The 24,335-nt window shown below is 38.4% G+C and overlaps 1 protein-coding gene across 1 annotated transcript in view; it reads right to left on the reverse strand.

The window, feature by feature from the left end:
• The window catches only part of b4galt3 (UDP-Gal:betaGlcNAc beta 1,4- galactosyltransferase, polypeptide 3), an 87,972-nt gene that overhangs the window by 44,138 nt on the left and 19,499 nt on the right, over window positions 1-24,335 (reverse strand). Inside the window, exons 2-3 of the mRNA XM_028813503.2 lie at window positions 16,443-16,586; window positions 3,564-4,072 (exon numbers count right to left, since the gene is read on the reverse strand). Of these exons, the coding sequence (XP_028669336.1) occupies window positions 3,564-3,837 (274 nt within the window). The 5' untranslated portion in view covers window positions 3,838-4,072; window positions 16,443-16,586. The remainder of the gene's footprint in view (window positions 1-3,563; window positions 4,073-16,442; window positions 16,587-24,335) is intronic.

Genomic DNA, 24,335 nt, shown 5'->3' on the forward strand with positions numbered 1-24,335 from the left:
TTACTTCTATATGAATTTATTCTTCATTTAGGTAAAAAAAAAAAAAAAAAAAAAAAAAAAAAAAAAAGAATTAAGCTTGTGTACTGAATTATGTGATTAACTTACATTCTCTTATGAGAAAATGCTGACCTCTTGATGGTAACAAAACACCCTGTGATACTATAAATCAATGTGATCGTTTCTTTATTCTTGTTTAAAAATATAAGAGAACATGTCACTTATGAATAAATAAGGATTATTAATCTAACCAAACAAATATAATCTAATGAAGATATTAAAGCTATAAGAATGTAATCTCTTTATAACTAATGTAATGAACTATAAGAAACTGCTTAAATTGGTCTTGTGTGTGTATACTGAGAAAGGCATACTCCTTAGGAATGCGAGTCCCTGGTGGCTCTTTGTTTTGGTACACTCCTGTATGTAATAAATCAGGATGTAACCGTAACTTACAGCAATCTATGTATGACCTCAAAATGAACTGCTATGTTTTTTTTCTCTTCTCTGTTTGGCTAATGAACAAGCTAGGTAATAAAAGAGAGAAATTTTTTCTTTTAGTAGAGTCTGTCTGATCCCAAATCAGTTGCACTGAGCTGGGGGGGGGGGGGGGGGGGGGCAGTCTTTAACTCACCAAGAAGAATAAAGAAATTGCTTTTTATTTTAAATTGGTTTTAGCCTCCCGTTGTTTTTTCCCCAACTTCACGTCCACACATATTAATTTAAAAAACCCAGCAGCTCAATGGTACATGATAGGCTCCTTCAACTCACCATAGAAAAAAGACAAATCATCTATTTTTGAGAAGTTAGGTAACATTTTAGTTTAGGTACTGAAAAAATGTATCTATTACTCGTATACTGTTATATAACAAAACCTTAACAAAGGCTTCTTTTCCTCTTAACACATGTAACGCATCAGTAAAGTAGTTATTCATTTCTGTGCAATGGAGCCTACTAAAATAAGTTCTCTTTGGTATGGTCAGAGGTTGCTTAGGTGAGACATATTGCTCTAGACCAGGGTTTCCCAACCTCGGTCCTGTGACACCCCCCACCTTGACTGCAGGTTTTTGTTCCAACCAGATTTTTATTAAGTGACATCACCTGATAGCTCTGATCTTATTTACTTAGCTGATATTTTTTCCTTTATTCTACATTCAGAAAAGCACAGCAGCATGATTTTTTACATTTATAAGACATTTAGACATATTTCTGCTTTTGCTATAGATTTAAATTCTTAATACTCTTGTTGATTTCATTATATTTTGCCCTTTCTCTGTGCAGTTTTTCACCTTCGTTGTATCTTATTAGTGACAATTAAAAATGAGCAGAGCAGACACCCAGGCAAACAACACTGAATAATCAAAGGCTGCAAGTACTTTAGCATCAGACCCACTAATTAGTAAATAATGGATTAATTAAACAATTAGAACACCTGGAAAAACAGAATGAAAATCAAGATGAAAATATTGTTATAAAGAAAAAAATACATTATTCCCATATAGCTGCTTGGTATATTTTTATATATTAAATTAAATATATTTTTTTCACCAAACTTAGTTTTCTAATTTCTATATTGTTCCCAAAACACAGAACTTGGGAAATAACACATCACTTAATTAGCCCAGGAGTCCAATTAAAAACAGAAGCTGGTTGGAACAAAAACCTGCAGAGACAAAGGGGCCACAGGACCAAGTCTGGGAATCACTACTCTAGACATTACATACTTCAATATAAGACCTGTGAATACTTCACAGTCACAAGTAATTTTTCCAGGGTATCATAGGCTCTTAATATGCCAAACTGCACAGGGACAAATAAACACTTTAATGATGCTTTGTAAGTGTTAATGAAGACAAAAAGAAGCCTTTGTTAAGATCTTGTTGCATGATTTCATACGAGAAATGGGTGTAATTTTGTAGTACCTAAACTTAGGGCTCGATTATACTTCATGCTCAGAACGCGTACACGCACGCGTCATGGCTGCCACATGTTCCCAGCATTCATTTGACACGTCCTCTCAGCAGGTCCTCAGAAATTAATGACACGCATGCGCGAGTTGCAGTACCAGCAAAAAGTTGGGGGGCACAGTGTGATAAAGCTGAATTGTGACGTCAGAGTCTCTGTTTACTATCTACATGTGACAGAATGCTGCTATGTGGATCCTAGTAGGTTCAATGTGCACCCTTTGATGTTTGATGAATGGTTCTATGTGATGAAGCAAAATGCCGACATACAGATGCAAAAAAGTGGTGTTTTTTTATATTCAAGCGTCGCATATTCCCGATCAAAATGACATGATAAATTTTAAAACTCTCACATACCATCTTTTGTGCCATCTTTTTCTGGGGCTTCCTCCTGACATGACAGCAGCAATCCGCACACAGAACACATTAAATTTATGATATTCCAACTCTCTGCACATTTAGAATCCTAAGATTTATACTTGATATAACCTTCATGATGAAATGCATTAAAGTATGTATGTTGCATTTTACAGATAAATCGTTAATTTTGTTTAAATAATGAACACTGTTATAATTATACATATGGGGGTGACATGGTGGCGGAGCGGTAGCATTGCTGTCGCGCAGGGAGTCACGTCGCTGGTATTCTCTGCCTGGAGTTTACATGTTTTCCTGCTGGGTTTCCACAGTGTACTCCAGTTTCCTTCCAAAGACATGCAGATTTGGTGACACTAAAATGACGGTAGTGTATGTGTGTGCTTGTATTCACCTTGCGAGAAGCTGATGCCCTGTCCAGGGATTGTTTCAGCCTCATGCCCAATGCTTGCTGGAATGGACACATCCCTGGATTGATGGATTTAATCATTAAACATCCTTTTCAGAGATATTGCGGTAAGGTGTCATCGGAATTTAATGGGTGTTCCAGGCAATTCACAACACAGCGAAGCTGAACCTGTTCTCATTGTGATAATATCTCATACTGCCTCCTGGTGGATTCCTCCAGATTTATGTAAAGTATGCGCACAAGTATAAACAGTAAAACGCTTGCATAGCAGGAGCATGTTAAGTATAAACCCGGCCTAAAAGTGGTTACCACATGTTAAATTTAACAAATCAATTAGAATGCCCCACTAAAATTTATTTTGATATGATTTCTCCCTTAATTTCTCTTATTAAAAAATCTGTGAAGTACTACTTAAAAAGACAGCTTGGAAATGGTCACAAGACTTCATGATTACACAGAAGCATAATTAAAAATATGAATTAATTCAAAACTGAAGATATCTGTGATAGCTTAGGTCAGCTCCTTCTTGAGGAGATACTGTACCTTGTATGACTTTATGAAACAAGGTCTGCCTTTTGTAGAGTTTAGTTATTTGTGTTCCACAAATCTAATTAACTGAAATTATATTCTGTTTATATAAATTTAGTTTTAACCAGTTTCTTTCTTTGTTAGTACCAGAACTGAACACATGCTGCCAGCTTTGTTGAAATGTTTGAATCTAATAAGTTAATTTTCTTTTATTCTAGACTGAAAAGGAAGCCTTTAAGGAAGAAGGTAGTACAGCACATTTCACTTCATAAAGTTGCTTACAGACTAACCTAGATAAGGAGAGATCTCTGGACAGTCCTTGAGGTAGACCCTGTTTTCATCTCTTGATGGTTCCTGTTTGCTTAGAGATGAACTCATCAGGGTGAGGTTTGTGTAGACATCCTGGGTTTTGGAGTAGTCAAACTGCGGCTCAGAGGAACGAATAAGCACTGACACCATGCCCTTAAACCCACCCAGAGAAAAGTAAACTACAAAGGCAAACTGGAATCCAACTAGCAAAGCCAAAGTGCATGGGGAATCAAAAGAGCGAATGGGGCAGGGCATCTTACTTTTAAAAAAATATAATGAGGAGATGGTCAAAGTGGTGAGATGAAAGAGTGGAGTCAAACAAAAATTGTATTTTCAGCGTGAAGGAGGCAGTTTACAGATAAGAGGCACATCTATCTTGATTGTCTACAGGGGAAAAACCTGACACTGTATCAAAAGAGGATGAAAGTAACTGGTGCAAATTCAAAACAGATGTAGTGATCTTTTCCTGAAGTCAGCAGTGCAAACAGATCTGAAAAAGAAGAACAACAGAAGCCTAAGGGTCAAGTTAAGACCTAAGACATTATATTATGTTTGTGCAATATATATTTTCTTTCATCAGTTTAAATAGCTACAAAGAATGAAAACAAATTTTCAACAGACAAAAATCTGAAATTGCAGCAGAAAATTAAGAATTAAATTGACATCACTAGACTTTGTATTATGAGATTCTTTTTTATTTGTTTCTAAGACAACACTACTATAACAAATAGATTTCTCATTTTTAATTTCAGGAAAACAAAATATGTATTTTCTGTCCAGCAAATTAAGTTTTAAGTTTAAGTCAGATTCTTCTGTATTGCTATAATATTTCATTCGGCTCTGTCTGTGGCAGCTCTATGATCTATGATGGTTAATGAAAAATCCTGCTACATGAAATCAATTGTAAGGGACATCGGTATAAAAAAATTAAATGTTCTCCTATTCTGTTAGCACCCAGTAACATTAACTTTCAATTCAAGGACCACTGACTGCCATACTCTTTTGACTTGTGAGGACACGACCACTGCTTACTACAACTTATGAAAACATTATTACAATGCAAGCTATTTCATTGCAAAAACTATGCAATATGGATAAGTTTAACACCAGTTTCTAGAAATGTAATTTACTGACACTGACCATTTGCAGTTATTAAATAAACATTTCTTATTGTAATATTTATAATTTATCAACAGATGCTGTCAGCATTTGGCAGCTAAAAGGAGCATGTTAGGTAGCAAAAACATGACCAGGGCCTTTCAAAACACACTAACTGGTGGCACTAAGAAAGGCAACAGATTTCTGAAAAAAAACAAAGTGTGGCATTTGATCAGACAAATCGTTATGGGTATGTCGTCTTTAAAATACTGCTTACATTTCAAAAGATACTCCATGCACCTGGTTTTTTTAATATGTAACTGAAGCAGTTATTACCAAACTTAAATTTAGCAACTCAAACCCTTACTTATTATATGTTCTCTGCCCTTTCGATGTGGCATGGTACAGTTTGATTGGGAAATGTGACAGCTAATGGGCCTGGTCTTGCGGTTTGCTTTCTGTTCATGTTTAACATGGTGAACTTTATACCTACAACGTGCAGGTAGAAACAAATTGCTAAGGGCTGCATGTATGAGTGATGGGTAAAGTATCTCATATACACACGTAAGATGATCAAAATATGTACTAAGCTAGAGGACCAACTGCATTTAATTTACAAATAACAGGGCAAGATATCCATCTTATTCAAGGCAAATAAGAAAAGTATAAGCAAAAGAAAAAAAAATAATAATAATGCATAATTTCGTGCTGAAAATAAGTAGTCTGACTTCTAACACAGTATTATGTTCCCAAGCCTTTTCAGCACAGAATTAACCTTCACATTTTTCCATTTTGTTAATACATTTTAAAATGCAATAATGCTACATGTGCATGCCTAGTTTAAATATACAAAACTACTTCGTTACTCTTTCATTTTAGGATAATAAAATATTTTTCTGTTTATACTTTTTACTTCTTGCTATTTCTAGTACTGTGAGTCAGTGATATTTATTTTAGGAAACAAGTTTTAACACTGAAAATGTACCAAGCCAAATAAGTATTGACTGCAGAACAGAACTTAAAGAGAAAGCTTTATTTTGACTTTATTATTATAAAGATCGCATTAAGTAATGACGCAAATTGTAATGTTATTTTTATGAAATAATGATACTCTGGTTCAGAATGAAAGGCTTAGAAGCTGTATTTCTGTTGTTCATGAAAGGTACTAAATTCATGCAGTGTCTTGATCTTTCTATAGTGCCTATGACTGGTTTAGAAGAAGAAAATTGCCTTGACTGAACTGAGTGTTTTTTTGCCATCTATAGTGTCAGGTGACTGCAGGTTAAATGGTAAGCATTCTTCTTCTCATTGCAGTGAATCAGACCATCCACATGGGTTTGCCTACTTGCGTTCGTTTGGATGTGTATTCAGATGACATTAAAAAAATGTTGCATGCAGCTTTTTCTTGGCGTCAATTTCTAACAAAATCCCGATGAGTGTGAAGAAAACTTCTGCATTGCATTTACATGTCATTCATTTAACGTTCTGGAGGACAGATATTATATTATATTATATATATATATATATATATATATATATATATATATATATATATATTATATATAAATATAAATACATACACGCACACACAATCATCAAATAATGACAATAATGGAGAATTTGGAACAGTTTGTAGGTTTGCGCTAATAATGTAACTTTAGCTACTATGGATTATTACTGTTGGTGAGTGAGTGCATATGTGAGTACCGTTTGTATTTTTGCTTACTTCAAAAGGTGACCAGTAGATGACAAGCAGCCACTCTTCAGGGCTAACACAGTCTCGCATATTGGTTGACCAGCATGTAATATAGTGTTGTACCAGCTTTTCTTTTTTCGCATTTCTTCATAGATTACACACAATGTGCAGTCAGAGGGTGAATCCAGTAGCGGCAGCGATGTTTTCTCCGTCTACGTCGCCATATCAGGAGGATTTTTAACACAAGGAGCTCAGTGTTCAGGTCTAATAAAGCCAACTGATCCATATTTCATGAATCCAATGAAGGCCAAAACTCAAGACCCACAGATTAAAAACACTCTGGACTGCCTGGTAACTGCCCTCCACATTAAAACACGCACTACAATCTGGGCTAAAGGTTGGCATTTCAGAGGCATATGAACGCGAATATAATGTCATGTTGAAGTCAATTAAGCACCACTACAAAACACAACTTAAAGGCCTATAGTAGGTTGCTCAGAGCGCATTTCTTTAACCAAGATCTGAATGCCTGTGGGAACAGGGCCTATCTTTGAAGTTCTTTACTTTTCCCCAAAATGACGGTTTTGGAAAATGCAGCATAATCTCATCATAATAAGTTCTGTCAAAGCCTAAATTGTTATATTATATATATATATATATATATATATATATATATATATATATATATATATATATATATATATATACATACATACATACATACATACATACACACATTATACAATTTAAGTCACACATATATATTATTTTACAATAAATACATGTAGATATAAAAAATGCTTAGCTTACTAAAGAAAATATATGCATGTTACTTAAACTTGGAACTAAAAGTGTAATAAAGTGTAACTTTGTAATAGTGAAACTGAGAAGATGATGATGAGTAATGAAGAAATAAAAATAAGCTATCCTATCTGTCCTGTTTCTAATCACACATGCTTCACTCCCCCCTTTCCCACCCTTAACCTCTCTTCAAAGCAATCATTTGCAAGTGCATCATCATAAAAATTGACTGGACACTCTACATTGGCCCCTGTGTGAATGGTTTAAGTCAGCATTCTGCAAAACTTTATGACCTCAAGGCCCAGTTCTAGTAAAGTTCAATGGCTACTCACACCCAGAAATGAGCACAATTACAAACAGGAAATAAAACTGAAGTGCATCCTGGGGGGGCGGGGAGTGGGTAGTTGCATGTGTGGGATTAAACAACTCTGTAGATCCCATCAGTAGAGGGGGGTTTGGGGGTTATATTATACTGTGAACAAGTATCATCTGCACTGTGACCCAAAAGTAGCTGAGAAACACTGGTTTCGGTGTGTGTGTGTGTGATGTGTGTGACTAGTTCTGTTTCCTGTCCCGTGCCTAGGGCTGCAAGGAAAGACCTTGTCGCCACTCCCATAATGCAGCAGTGGAAAAAGCCGGAATAAATAAATACATTCCAAAGGTGAAATGCAAGAAAAAAAAAGAAATACCAAAATAAATAATAAATACATACTAAAGTTTTGTGGTGCAACTGCAGTAAAAAATGTGTGATTTGCAGCACAATCTATTTTACAAAAATAAAACTTCACTGGCTCTAGTGGTAAACAAAATTTGTTTCAAGGACAGGCAGGAAAAATAATTTTTAAAATAAAGGTTTGGATGAGTATGTAATTGCAGTATATATATATATATATATATATATATATATATATATATATATATATATATATATATATATATATATATATACACACACACACACACACACACACACACACACACACACACACACAACTAACTAACCCACTCTCACCTCAGAGTACTGCACCCTCCACACATCCTTCTGCTGATACCAGCATAGGAGAGACATCCCCACCCATAATTACAACAGTGCAAGTGAGCAGAGAGCTGAGGAGACTTCGTGCAAGCAAAGCAGCAGGTCCAGATGGAGTATCGCCACGACTGCTGAAGGTCTGTGCATCGGAGCTGGGGGGTCCTCTACAGCGCATCTTCAACCTGAGCCTGGAACAGGGGAGAGTCCCGAGGCTTTGGAAAACATCTTGTATCACCCCAGTCCCAAAGGTATCACGTCCTACTGAGCTGAATGACTTTCGGCCTGTTGCTCTGACATCACATGTGATGAAAACCATGGAGAGGATGCTGCTTCACCACCTTAGGCCACAGGTTCAACACGCCCTTGACCCTCTGCAGTTTGCATATCAGGAGAAGGTGGGAGCGGAGGATGCCATCATCTATATGCTACACCGATCCCTCTCTCACTTGGACAGAGGCAGTGGTGCTGTAAGAATTATGTTTCTAGACTTCTCTAGTGCCTTCAACACAATCCAACCTCTGCTCCTTAGGGACAAGCTGACAGAGATGGAATTAGATTCATACCTAGTGGCATGGATCGTGGACTATCTTAAAGACAGACCTCAGTATGTGCGTCTTGGGAACTGCACGTCTGACATTGTGGTCAGCAACACAGGAGCGCCACAAGGGACTGTACTTTCTCCGGTCCTGTTCAGCCTATATACATCGGACTTCCAATACAACTCGGAGTCCTGCCATGTGCAAAAGTTCGCTGATGACACTGCTATCGTGGGCTGCATCAGGAATGGGCTGGAGGATGAGTATAAGGACCTAATCGATGACTTTGTTAAATGGTGCGACTCAAACCACCTACAACTGAACACCAGCAAAACCAAGGAGTTGGTGGTGGATTTTAGGAGGCCCAGACCCCTCATAGACCCCGTGATCATCAAAGGTGACTGTGTGCAGATGGTGCAGACCTATAAATATCCTGGAGTGCAGCTGGATGATAAATTAGACTGGACTGCCAATACTGATGCGCTGTGCAAGAAAGGACAGAGCCGACTATACTTCCTTAGAAGGCTGGCGTCCTTCAACAGCTGCAATAAGATGCTGCAGATGTTCTATCAGACAGTTGTGGCGAGTGCCGTCTTCTATGCGGTGGTGTGCTGGGGAGGCAGCATTAAGAGGAAAGACGCCTCACGCCTGGACAAACTGGTGAGGAAGGCAGGCTCTATTGTTGGCATGGAGCTGGACAGTTTAACATCTGTGGCAGAGCGAAGGGCGCTCAGCAGGCTCCGATCAATTATGGAGAATCCACTGCATCCACTAAATAGTATCATCTCCAGACAGAAGAGCAGCTTCAGCGACAGACTGCTGTCAATGTCCTGCTCCACTGACAGATTGAGGAGATCGTTCCTCCCCCAAACTATGCGACTCTTCAATTCCACCCGGGGGTGTAAACGTTAACATTTAACATTATACAAAGTTATTGTCTGTTTTTCACCTGCATTATTATCATTCTTTAATTTAATATTATTTATTGTTTCATTATGCTGCTGCTGAAGAATGTGAATTTCCCATTGGGATTAATAAAGTATCTATCTATCTATCTAGTTACAAATTGTTTACTTGTTGCTTCAGAGAGAGGTGTAGTGCGTGTGTTTGTATGTGTGTTTATTTAAAAAAAATTAAGTGCATATGGATGAAACCTCCATTCAGGTTTTTTTTTTTTTTAAAAAAGACTTGTACCGATCACTGACATTATGGTGCTGGATTGGCCGATTCGGATTACAAACATTTTTTTTCTTTATCTCCTTAAAAACTTTTATGCTAACCTTGTACATAACCTGATGCATGGATGCCTTGTGCTCTATATGAAGTATATTGGCAGTTAAAGGAACTGCAATGGTGCAGATCAGTGCTGAAGCAGTCTGGTCGCTGGTTATGTGTCTGTTGTTTTGTCTGTAAACTTTGTTTTTTGTAACAATATGAGGATTACTTACACACAAGATCAGCTCCTATCTTTTGGGATTGGAATTAATTTATCCTCACCTACATGCGGATTTACTATTTTTGAACCCTCTGACTGCAAACTCAGACTCCCAGCCAGGTAACTCGCATCTTAAGCAGAGAAGGGGGAAGCACGTAGGGTCTCTAATTTTATCTACAGTCGGATCACTGAGGAACAAAACAGATTAACTTAATATTCTCCTCTCAACATGTAAGGATTATTTTCTCTCTTCAGGGTATTGCTTTGTGGAGACATGGCTTAATGCATCAGTTCCCGACTCTGGATTAGAAATGCTGGGGTTTCTGTTTTACAGAGCACATAGTGATGTTGATCATTGCAACAAGTCAAAAGGCAGTGGAGTTTAAACATTCATGTAGTGATGTTTCCATATTATTGAAGCACTGCTCCAGGATTCTGGAACTATTTGCTATTAACTTTAAACCATTCTATTCACCTCAAGAATTATCTTTATAAATTCTTGTTGGAGTTTACATCCTGTCTGAGACGAATGTAAATGATAAGCAGCAGCTGGCGGACTACAGTGCATCCGGAAAGTATTCACAGCGCATCACTTTTTCCACATTTTGTTATGTTACAGCCTTATTCCAAAATGGATTATATTCATTTTTTTCCCTCAGAATTCTACACACAACACCCCATAATGACAACGTGAAGAAAGTTTGAGGTTTTTGCAAATTTTTTAAAAATAAAAAAATTGAGAAAGCACATGTACATAAGTATTCACAGCCTTTGCCATGAAGCTCAAAATTGAGATCAGGTGCATCCTGTTTCCCCTGATCATCCTTGAGATGTTTCTGCAGCTTAACTGGAGTCCACCTGTGGTAAATTCAGTTGATTGGACATGATTTGGAAAGGCACACACCTGTCTATATAAAGGTCCCACAGTTGACAGTTCATGTCAGAGCACAAACCAAGCATGAAGTCAAAGGAATTGTCTGTAGACCTCCGAGACAAATCTGGGAAAGGTTACAGAAAAATTTCTGCTGCTTTGAAAGTCCCAATGAGCACAGTGGCCTCCATCATCCATAAGTGGAAGAAGTTCGAAACCACCAAGGCTCTTCCTAGAGCTGGCCGGCCATCTAAAATGAGCGATTGGGGGAGAAGGGCCTTAGTCAGGGAGGTGACCAAGAACCCAATGGTCACTCTGACAGAGCTCCAGAGGTCCTCTGTGGAGAGAGGAGAACCTTCCAGAAGGATAACCATCTCTGCAGCAATCCACTAATCAGGCCTGTATGGTAGAGTGGCCAGACGGAAGCCACTCCTTAGTAAAAAGCACATGGCAGCCCGCCTGGAGTTTGCCAAAAGGCACCTGAAGGACTCCTAGACCATGAGAAAGAAAATTCTCTGGTCTGATGAGACAAAGATTGAACTCTTTGGTGTGAATGCCAGGGGTCACGTTTGGAGGAAACCAGGCACCGCTCATCACCAGACCAATACCATCCCTACAGTGAAGCATGGTGGTGGCAGCATCATGCTGTGGGGATGTTTTTCAGCGGCAGGGACTGGGAGACTAGTCAGGATAAAGGGAAACATGACAGCAGCAATGTACAGGGACATCCTGGATGAAAACCTGCTCCAGAGCGCTCTTGACCTCTGACTGGGGCGACGGTTCATCTTTCAGCAGGACAACGACCCTAAGCACACAGCCAAGATATCAAAGGAGTGGCTTCAGGACAACTCTGTGAATGTCCTTGAGTGGCCCAGCCAGAGCCCAGACTTGAATCGATTGAACACCTCTGGAGAGATCTTAAAATGGCTGTGCACCGACACTTCCCATCCAACCTGATGGAGCTTGAGAGGTGCTGCAAAGAGGAATGGGCGAAACTGGCCAAGGATAGGTGTGCCAAGCTTGTGGCATCATATTCAAAAAGACTTGAGGCTGTAATTGCTGCCAAAGGTGCATCGACAAAGTATTGAGCAAAGGCTGTGAATACTTATGTACATGTGATTTTTCAGTTTTTTTATTTTTAATAAATTTGCAAAAACCTCAAGTAAAACTTTTTTCATGTTGTCATTATGGGGTGTTGTGTGTAGAATTCTGAGGAAAAAAAAATGAATTTAATCAATTTTGGAATAAGGCTGTAACATAACAAAATGTGGAAAAAGTGATGAGCTGTGAATACTTTCCGGATGCACTGTATATCACTAATTTGGAGAACAGTCGTGCAAAAAATTATAGCGATGAGCAGCTTTAATAACACAAACCTAACCATCGAGAACCCCCAGATAAAACAGCTTGTTAAATGCCCCACCAGTACTTGAAGACTTTGAATCACTGCTATTGCGCTATAAGGACACATAGTGGGCTTTACCTCATGCAGCACTGGGTAATTCTGACCATGTTATGCTACAGTTGCTACCCACTTATACTGATGAGTTAGCTGAATCATTACAAGGTTATTTGGACTTTACATATTGGGATGTTTTTAAAAAATGCTTGTGAAAGCATTAATAGGCAGACTGACACTGTTACTTCTTATAGCAGATTCTGGGAAGAGGTTTGTATTCCACTACAACACTATTGTGATTTTCAACAATGGAAAGTCACGGTTCACCAAAGAACTAAGGAAACCCATTAAACTGGTGAGGAGGATGCCTATGGACAGGCCAGGAATAGGATAAACAATGCAATCAGATATGCTAAATGGAAACACAAAAATAAACTGAAGCTTCAGTTTTCTGCAAACAGCAGCTCCTCTGCATGGAGAAGCCTTCAGTCTATTAGAAATTACAAAAAGACATCTCCCAGTGCTTACATAGATTCATCCCTTCCTGATAAACTTAAGTTTTACTGTGCTGTGTTATCTACAATCCCACTGGTCCTCCACTTTTGAAGTGTTTTTTTTGGCATAGTATACCATACCAGATTGCTTTAAATCTCCTGTCATAGGTCCTATTCTAAAAAGTGATAAAATGAGCTGCCTCAATGATTACAGGCCTATTGCCCTTACATCAGTTCTAATTAAAACATTTGCACTGCTTGTTCTAACCAATCTGAAGTCTGCTACAGATCTTGAACCTCTTCAGTTTGCACATGAAGCAAATAGATCTGTGGACAATGCCATTAACATGGGCCTTCACCTTGTGTGGAGCATCTGGACTGTAAAGAAACTGATGCCAGAATACGGTTTGTAGACTTCAGTTCAGCTTTTAACACCATTGTCACTGAAATGTTGTTACCTTAACTTCTGCAGACTGAACTGAATCCTTCCATCTATAAATGGATTTACAGTTTTCTGTAAACGGAAACAGTATGTTTGTGTGGGCTCCCTCCTTTCAGACTGCCTCCATATTAGCACAGGTGCACCTCAAAGCTGTGTACTTCCCCACTACTTTATTCCCTGTACACCACTGGCTAGAAGTCAACTAATCCTTCAGTAAAAATCATTAAGTTCACTGATGACACCTCTATTACTGGTCTAATTACTAATGGTAACAAAACCACTCATAGAAAAGTGCTGTCTCGTCTTGTGTTTTGGTGTGCTTCCAATGACCAATACCACCAGCTCAATACCACTAAGACAGTGGAAATGGTCGATCACTTTTGCAAACAACCCCTCCATTAGAAATTAATAATTCTGCAGTCAGTGGTAGATTTCTTCAAATATTTGGGCACAACTATCACAAACACTCTCAGCTGGGACAATAACACCGCTTCCATCACTAAAAAGCCTCAGCAGTAGTTGTACCTCTTATACCAACTAAATAAATTGCAGACCAGTATAGATCTTGTGTCACTAACCATGTCATAAGGATCACCACGGACTCATCATTCCAAAAATTTCCCTCTGGTAAATCCTTTAGGTCAGTTAAAACTAAAACTAAGACACACCCCAATAGTTTCTTTCTCTGAGCCATAGCCCTCTCAAACCAGTAATTTAGCCTGTCTTCTTTGTATATTCATGCGTTCTGCCTTATATACTATACAAAGGTGTATGTGGGTACAGCATATGTATAGGTTTGTATGTGCACCTGCATACACACTACACATACTTTCACAACATCATTTGCACATCTCCTTTATAATTGTACTATTCTGCAACTTTGTATGAATTTTTTTTTTTTAGCTATTTTTGTTATTTGTATGTAATGTTGTATTCTGTTATAAGCAGCTCCAAGTGTACCAAGTCAAATTCCTGTACATTAAGTACTAGAAAATGAGTTATTCTGATTCTGATGAACACTGCTTATAAGTACCAGTAAATATAATATACCTAGATGTTTTAGTCATTTTAATCATTAATTGCACTACAGCTTTTTGCTGTTAAAATATAAATTTTGTACATTTATACAGGTGTTTTTCTCCCAGTAGACCAGCTAGACATTTCTAATTCTTGAAGTGTAATTATAAATATGGATTACCATTTTAATTATGCAGTACTTGTTTCTTATCAAAGCTTATACTGTAGGACACACACAAACAATTAACATAGGACAAATCTTTAAAAACGATGCAAATCTATCATATGTTCCTAAGATGTTTATTAAGAAGATACAAGGCTAACAAGCTTAAAATGTTCACAAGTAAAATATACAAATTTTACAGTTAGGCTAACAAGCTTAATGTTTACAAAGCAGCAAACTGAAATTCTTCATTATCTTTTCTTTTTCTAATTGAAAATATAAGCTGCTGTACTTAACATACGCTCACTCAGACAAGAAAAGCAAGAGAAAAGGTCTGAATTCATTAAAGCATTTTTTATTTTGTCATTTGTCTAATTTCACAGGATGGCTCATCAGATTCCTTTTTTTCAGTGTATTGCTCTACTTTCTTTAAATGTAAAAGCCAATATCCTGGTCTTCCCTCCCTCTCTCTAGTAAAGTCAGCCTTGCTGCTCTCTGTTCAAGTTCACAGCAAAAATACTTGCACATGCTTAACTGCCGCAATTGCTTGCATAAAGGAGCACAACAATTAAATTACCGTATAGCATAGAAAAGAAGATGCTGAAAAAAAATTTTTTTTACATCAGTCAATTTATTGAATGAATCTTTTGTAGAGAAAATTGTCCAATTTAGATTGGCAGCCAATCAGAGCATCACTATAACTGCAGTTGCAATACTTAAAGTACAAAAGACAATGTTTTCAAAAAGGGACACAGTGTTCCCAAAAAGGGGGGCATATTGTGACAAACAGTATAACTTTGTAATGCTATGAGATATGACATGTAAACTTGGTACAATGATAGCTGACAGATTGAGGTACAATCAAAAATTGATTCCAGGGTTGTGCATTAGAAAATGTCTTGGTTTAGAGAGAAATGCCTAAAGTGTCAAATTTTATTTTGTGTTTAATTTAGGTGATATTGGTGTTAACAGAGGGTTTTATTCATATACATACTTACTATTAAAAATCTGGTCTGTTATACTCACTATTCTTCAGCCATTTGCAGCTCCTTTATTACCTAAGCTGAATAATAGCTATTCATTTTTGTGTATGTAATTTTTGCACAATAAGGCCAAAAACCCCTTACTGCATAAGACAATGCTTCTTCCTAGTTTGCATGCGCAAAGGGGCAGTTGTAAAAAATTGCAGTTCTTGAAAGGTTTATGTCTGTATCTTTGTAAATAAATTCATATTTCACATTCAAACTTTTGTGCTTATTGAAGACTAACACAGACTTTAGCAAATTTTACTGTATGACCGATACTTTACGGATGCATAGTCATGATGTACCCAATGTGAAGGCTGCAGCACACTTTACGTAGAGATAAACTGCAATACTAGAAAATGCCAAACACAAAATCTAAAAGCTAAAACACTCATACTTTACAATTTCAACATCAAAGTGCTTAAATATTCCTCTAAACAAAACACACAATGCCGCATTTAACTTGCATGGCTATAAACAATGCCGATCAAGATAAGGAAATTTGCATTATTCACAGGAAGAGATATAATAGCCATTAGGTTATTATAGTTTATAAAACACAATGACACATGTACATTTTATTATAACATTGCAACTATGCAGCACAGACACACAGTGGTTGGTGCTGTTACAAAGCTGCATCGTTTTCTGTACAAAACAAATATCATAGAAGAAAATCTTAAGACAACTTTGTGCATCATTTACTTTGTAATAATTCTAAACATTATTGGTGTAGCACTACCTCTGCTTTAAGTGAGAAGTTTAAAAAAGTACTTTAAAAAAAATTGCTAATTTGTGCATCAGTTCTTAAATGGAACAAGACAGAAAGATGGATTACCAGCAGACATACCTGTGTAAAATGGAGGCACACCCGGTTCTCAGAATGATAATACTCCCCTTCGTTTCAAAGTATAATGTGACATAAGAGTAGAGGCTCCAGCTCGTCACGCCGTCTGGTCAGCCAGGCACCATAATTTAGATCCATTTTAATACCCTGAAAAGCATAAATAGGAGAAGCTATTTGCAAAAACACTGTTTTCTACAGTCTACATTTGTCAATATAATTATACATTTAGCTTGGCAATACATGGCACTACATGAAATCCTTACCTGGATCTGACCTTGACACTGGTACTTAGGCTAAAGGAAAGGCGTATGATTAGTTGTATGAGAAGTTGGAAACAAAGGAGGGGAAAAAAGGACCTGTACCAACTGGCTAGACAGAGGGACCCAGCTGGGAAAGATGTGCAGCAGGTTAGGGTGATAAAGGATAAAGATGGAAACGTTCTCACAAGCGAGGAGAGTGTGTTGAGCAGATGGAAAGAGTACTTTGAGAGGATGATGAATGAAGAGAACGAGAGAGAGAAGGTTGGATGATGTGGAGATTGTGAATCAGGAAGTGCAAAGGAATAGCAAGGAGGAAGTATGGACAGTGAAGAGGATGAAAAATGTAAAGGCCGTTGGTCCAGATGACATACAGTACCTGTGTAAGCATGGAGGTGTTTAGGAGAGATGGCAGTGGAGTTTTTAACCAGATTGTTTAATGGAATCTTGGAAAGTGAGAGGATGCCTGAGGAGTGGAGAAGAAGTGTACTGGTGCCGATATTTAAGAATAAGGGGGACTTGCAGAACTGTAGTAACTATAGGGGGATAAAATTGATAAGCAACAGCATGAAGTTATGGGAAAGAGTAGTGGAAGCTAGGTTAAGAAGTGAGGTATGATTAGTTAGCAGCAGTATGGTTTCATGCCAAGAAAGAGCACCACAGATGCAATGTTTGCTCTGAGGATGTTGATGGAGAAGTATAGAGAAGACCAGAAGGAGTTACATTGCGTCTTTGTGGACCTGGAGAAAGCATATGACAGGGTGTCTTGACAGGAGCTGTGGTATTGTATGAAGAACTTGGGAGTGGCAGAAGTAGTACGTAAGAGTTGTACAGGATATGTACGAGGGAAGTGTGACAGTGGTGAGGTCTGCAGTAGGAGTGATAGATGCACTCAAGGGATCGGCTCTGAGCCCTTTTATTTGCAGTGGTGATGGACAGGTTGACAGACGACATTAAGACAGAAGTCCCTGTGGACTATGATGTTCGCTGATGACATTGTGATCAGTAGAAGGTTGAGGAGACCCTGGAGAGATGGAGATATGCTCTGGAGAGGAGAGAAATGAAGGTCAGTAGGAACAAGACAGAATACATGTGCGTAAATGAGAGGGAGGTCAGTGGAATGGTGAGGATGTAAAGAGTAGAGTTTTCGAAGGTGGACGATTTTAAATACTTAGGATCAACAGTACAAAGAAATGAGGATTGTGGAAGAGAGGTGAAAAAGAGTGCAGGCAGGGTGGAATGGGTGGATAAGAAGAGTGTCAGGAGTAATTTGTAACAGAAAGGTATCAGCAAGAGTGAAAGGGAAGGTCTACAGGATGGTAGCGAGACCAGTTATGTTATATGGATTGGAGACGGTGGCACGGACCACAAAGCCGGAGACAGAGCTGGAGGTAGCATAGTTAAAGATGCTAACATTTGCACTGAAGTACATTAGAGGGTCATCTCAAGTTGGATGGTTGGGAGACAAAGTGAGAGAGGCAAGATTGTGTTGGTTTGAACATGTGTAGAGGAGTGATGCTGAGTATATTGAGAGAAGGATGTTAAGTATAGATCTGCCAGGTAAGAGGAAGGCCTAAGGGGAGGTTTATGGATATGGTGAGAGAGGACATGTAGGTGCTACAGAGCAAGATGGAGAGGACAGAAAGATATGGAAATAGATGATCCGCTGGGGCAACCTTTAACGGGAGCAGCCGAAAGAAGAAGAAGATGAATATTGGCCAAAAATGTGTTCCCATCCCACTCCCCCTCCATGTGTGTCTCAATGGAGATTTCAACTCTTCCATTTAAAACAAGAAGTTCTTTGCGTGAACAGCAAGCCAACAGCTGTATTTAACTAAAACTCGGCTAATGAATCCTGCAGAGTCCAGGGATGTGATCAAATGATTTAACAAGGGTAAGTCATACAATATATCATCTCTTTTTTTACACTGTTGTCTGCAGTGGCAGGTGTACATTGTTTGTTTAAATTGCTTCAACTGAGCCGTTGTTAACTGGGATGGCACAGTAATAACTCTTGCTGCCTCACAGTAAGGAGACCAGGGTTCACATTCCATGTACTCCATTCATGGAGTTTGCATGTTCGTCCTATCTGCGTGGGGTGCTCCACTTTCCTTCCACAGTCTAAAGACATGCAAGTTAGATGGTTTGGGGTGTGTGTGTATGTGTGTGTGTACCCTAGGGGTGGGCGGTATGACCAAAATTCTATATCACGGTATTTTTCTAAATTATCCCGGTTTCACGGTATTTGACGGTATTTTTTTCCCCATGCATGAGTGGATGTTAGCCAGTAATTGCAGTGGAAAATGTGTTTAAGAATAACCTATTCCACTGTCAACAGCATTGTACATTGTACAAAAAGAAACATTTTAATGTGCACACAAGTATTAATACAGGTTTGCATTGCCCCATAAAGTGATACTTTTCAAGGGGGTGGCACTAATGAAGAGAAGGAAATCACATTGCATGACAGATGCAGTCAAAATATAGAACCTTTTTATTGAACAAATTTTGCAAAAACTTAAATTATAATTTTTACAACATATTTTCAACCATCCAAAGAGGTATTTAGACTTAGGAAAATATCCAGAAGTGCTTGTCAAAAGTTGTATTGCATTGAACATGTCTTAGAAAATGAATAAATAAATATTTTTTGTAAAACAACTACACTTTCTGTTAATGTTAACAATCTCTGTCCACTGACATGTTAAAGTGACTTTTTAAACAACTTTACCATCATTAAACTACATAATATTTAAACTAATAAATAATAACAATAAAATAAATAATTGTATTATTACTGATAGTTGCACTATTACTTCAAGGCTTCAAAAGCCCACATGCATTACACAGTATTCACCAAATTAAAATAAAATAAAACAAGTGCAATCTTGGTGATGACATCTTTACCAACTGAACTATCATTTAGGCAAACTGCATTAATATGGACCTTGCTTCAAGCTAAGCTATATACATAAATAATACAACTGCAACTTGCATTTATAATTGTATTTGTGGTATAGCCCTACGGAATCGTATTAGGGCCACGGTGATGAAAAAAAAAAATACGGACACAGGGAAGAAAAAAAAAAATATACGTCGAGATTAAAGTCGACATTTCCACTCTATTCTCATAGTTTATGACATTCTACTTTAATTATAAAGTAAACTAAACTTCATCCTAAAATCATTGTTTAATTTACTAGATTTTCTCAAACCCCGTCATAAGTTAATGTAGCACATTAAATGCTTTGTGTTAAGTGTTCCCCGAGCTTCTTAAACTGACTTCCTCTGCACTAAGAGGAGGCACCGGCACAGGCAGCGAGTATAGAAACAGTATTTACACATCTGACCTTTTAAAACTAAAGCATCTCCAGGTGACAGACGTGACTCATTTTTTCAGCTCTCTGTCCATTTTCACCACGCAGCATTCCTATGCTACCGCCCACTATTTGGTGGTGTAGCAGTGAAAAAGAGCCCTAGTGCAACAAATCTGTGTTTAGCGGTGTAGCAGTGAAAAAGGTCCCCATTTGAACAGTTTCCCGCTGCGCCACGTTCCGAACGTCGTTTAGGCAATTTAAACCGGTGTTGCGGTATAAGAAAAATCCATATCGCAAAAAAAATAAACAGTTTTCGGTATGAACCGGTATACCGCCCAGCACTAGTGTACCCTGCAATGGACTTGCGCCCAGTCCAGGGTTTGCTCTTGCTTTGCACCCTATCCTGGCTGGGATAGGCTCCAGCACCCCCCACGACCATGGGCAGGATAAAATGGGATAGAAAATGAGCGACTGACTGACCATTATAACTGTTACTCTCTGATTAGCGTGTTAAAACAAAATGACATTATCAAAAAGTATCGTTATTTTGTAATGCATTGTTTTCCTCTGTTCTGACACCACATGAGCAGGTTATAACTAATGGGAGCTATGTACAACTTCCAACATTACCTACAGAGCTGTCATTGAACAATTTTTTGCTGGATTTTCCAATAGTAAAGTCACTTGAAAGTTTGAAGCTTACAGAAAATCACTGAGATTTTATTCACATGTGTTTTAATAAACCACTTGTTCACAGAAACCAGATGTCTAAAATGCCATGCAAACCCTTATTTTGGTTAGAGAAACCAGGTAGGGCTGCACGATAACAGAAAAAATTATCACGATTATTTTGCTCAAAATTTTTATCACGATTAATAATGACGATTATTCCTTTGGTAAATGAAGTCTGTGACCAAAGCAGTGTAGCCTCGGCCAGTTATTCACAGATGCTGCCCTAATCATATTAGCTGCGTTGTCCGTTGTGATACACACAAGTCTTTCTTCCACCAAGCCCCAAGCGGACATCGCTTCTTTGAGGCCCACTGCAATAAACTCCGCTGTATGGTCTTGTGGGAAAAACGAAGTTTGCAAAAGCTTGCTTTTCATCTCAGACTCGCTGTCAATAAAATGAACTGTCAAGCTCAAATACGGTTCCGCAGTTCTGCTTGACCATAAGTCGGTCGTGGCAGCAAAATATTCAAGGCTGAGCCTGAGAATTTCTTTTCGGCATTTCGCATACAGCGAGGGCAGCGCAACATTGGAAAAATGGTTGTGTGAGGGAATGCTATATCTTTTATCAAGTGCTGCGATCATTTTGTTAAACCCCTCACTGCTCACGGTGGTTATTGGACACATATCCTTGGCTATATGGTACGCGATCGCCTCTTATTTCCCGGTGTCTTTGCGAGCTAGGCAGATATGGTATTGCATTGAACAATGTCCCTGATATTGTTGTCTGTGTTGTGGATGGCTGGTAATTTTTTGTTGTTGCTGTTTGTGCCTTCAGTCGTTGAAATTCTTGATAGAGTACTTTGTGGTGGCTTTTAAGGTGGTTGATGAGGTTTATTGTGTTACCTTGGGACGTTTGGACTTGGACAGGAGCAAAGTTTGCACAAGACTCGTACCTGATCAACATCACATTCCTCGAAATCGAAATAGTTCCAGACAACTGAGTATGACCCCTTTTTAGGAACTAACGATCGCACTTCTGCACGTTGCTCCGCCATCATATGTTTATTCTGACCGACTGTTATTGCTGCTATTGACTTCTACTGCTTCAGAAAGCGCTTGCAATCTAGACGCAGTAACGTCATAGTGACACAGTCCAATCCGTAAACTCAGCCCATAAAAAACAGTTTGGTCTTTATACTGTAAAATCGCGACGATATTTATTAACTGATCGTGGGTCATAAATATCGTTATCATGAGAAAAAAAAGATTAATCGTGCAGCCCTAAAACCAGGTTAACACATGTAGATTTCTCCACCAGTAGCCTGGTTATTTGACCATGCAAAACCTTAAGTAGGCTCAACTTAAGGATTCTGTAGTCTGTGCATCTCTGCTGCCCTCTCTTTGTCTGTACATGTGTTTGCTTTGCACATGCTTTCAGCAGCTACAAGCAGAAGCATCCACAAAGATGCATATAATTTGAGTGAAATGCTCAGGCGATCACATTATTCCTTCTTCTGGCTGAAATAATCTCTCCCAAACTTTCAGCAATCACTACATTTATGTCAGTGGCTCTGAGAATAGGGATCTGCACTGCATCTGCAAATCCCGTAAACACCACAAGTGACTCTACTCAGCTGGGCCCTTGAGCAAGGCCCTTAACCTGCAATTGCTTCAGCCTGGGTATGACATTAATCTGCATCCAGCCCTGCAAGCAGGTCATCCAATTTACAGGAAAACTTTGGGGTTGGTAGCAGAATTGGCACTCCAGCCACCATAAAAACCTCACACTGTTCCAGTTGTGGTGCTGAGGTATCACCCGCTGCACTCAAGTCCAGATCCAGGTGGTTCGTTAAGTGGTGGCTGCAGCAATGCGCTATCAGCACATGCTCCCAACCTCTACATTTATGTTGATGTGTAGCTGATCTTAGCATTGTATGTTCAGCTCAATTTTGGGAGTAGTGTAGGGCTAACACATTAAATTAATGTGCATTAAGGGGTCCAATTACTTTATAAAGTAACAAGTAACCTCATGCAATATTAATTTATTGAAGTAAAAACACCTGCATTATTACCCCCGACTCACTGGGTTTAAGGCAAAAAGCATAAGTACCTGTATGCTGGTCCTTTGCTGCGCTCAATTGCACAGTCAAGCAGAGAACAGTGTGGTGTGTGCAATCCAGTAACAAACATATTAATGAAGTGGCAATTAAGTTTTAATCCAGCATCTTTCAAATAATATATTGAAAGATTGGTCTCTGCATCATCCAATCACAATGTTCATACTGCGAATCATCAGTGGCTCAAGTCAAGGATGTAAAAAGTTGATGGATATTATTTGAATCACAGCACAAAGGACTAAATCCTTATAAAATTTCGCTTTTTAAACAGTTAGATTCAACAATAACCTCATTCATTTGGAACTCAAAACACCCACGTATCCGAAGAGTGACCCTACAAAGACCTCAGGCAGAAGGTGGCATGGCTTTACCCTAATTTTTAGTTTTATTACTGGGCAGCAAACATACAAGCCATAAAAACCTGGACACAAATAAATGAACATACACAGGCTTGGTCTGCAATAGAAGTAAAATCCTGTAGTACTTCTTTATACTCCCTGCTCTGCTCTCCAATAAATGCAAGTTATCGCAAATATACTAAAAACCCAATTGTGCTTAACTCACTCAGAATATGGAACCAAATTAGAAAGCATTTTAAGATGGAAAATCTTTTCTGTGGCACCTCTGCAAGAGAACCACCTCTTAACCCTCGCAAACATATCCAGTTTTTAATACCTGGAAAAGTTTTGGGATTAAAATGCTCAGAGATCTTTATATAGACAACATATTTGCATCTTTTGAACAATTACAGTAAGTTCAAAATTCAACCTCCCAGCTACACATTTCTTTCACTATCTTCAAATTAGAAATTTTGTTAAAACAGAAATTGCCCGATTTTCCCCATCTCATACCCTCCACAATGCTGGAAAAAATACTGCTCAATTTCGAGGAATTAAACACCATTTCCGCATTATATAAAATCCTATTAGAGTCCCTACCTTTCAAAGATCCAAGAGGACATTGGGAAGAAGATCTCAATCAATATATCAGAAAAGGAGTGGAAGGTAGCAAAGCAGAGAATTCACTCGAGCTCCATATGCGCAAAGCATAGAATTATTCAACTAAAAATTATATATCGAGCTCATCTGTCTCGCTTAAAACTGTCCAAAATGTTTCCAGGGCAAGATCCAACCTGCAAACGCTGCAACCAAGCTCTTGCCTCACTGGGTCACATGTTCTGGGCCTGCACCAAACTAACATCATGTTGGACCAAAATTTTTAAGTGCCTCTCAGACAGCCTTGGTATCACAATTCCTCCTAACCCATTAACAGCTGTGTTCGGTGTTCTTCCAGACGGACTTGAAGTGGAGAAGGACAAGCAAACGGCGATTGCATTCACTACACTTTTGGCACGCAGACTTATTCTGTTAAATTGGAAGAATCCTAACTCTCCTCTGATAAGTCAGTGGGAAACTGATGTTTTATATTATTTGAAATTGGAAAAAATCTAATTCTCAGAGGATCTGTACAAAATTTTTTCAAAACCTGGCAGGATCTAATCAATATTATTTAGAATAAAGAGAAATAACTATT

This window comes from Erpetoichthys calabaricus, chromosome 11 (assembly GCF_900747795.2).
Source record: "Erpetoichthys calabaricus chromosome 11, fErpCal1.3, whole genome shotgun sequence".
NCBI lineage: Eukaryota > Metazoa > Chordata > Cladistia > Polypteriformes > Polypteridae > Erpetoichthys > Erpetoichthys calabaricus.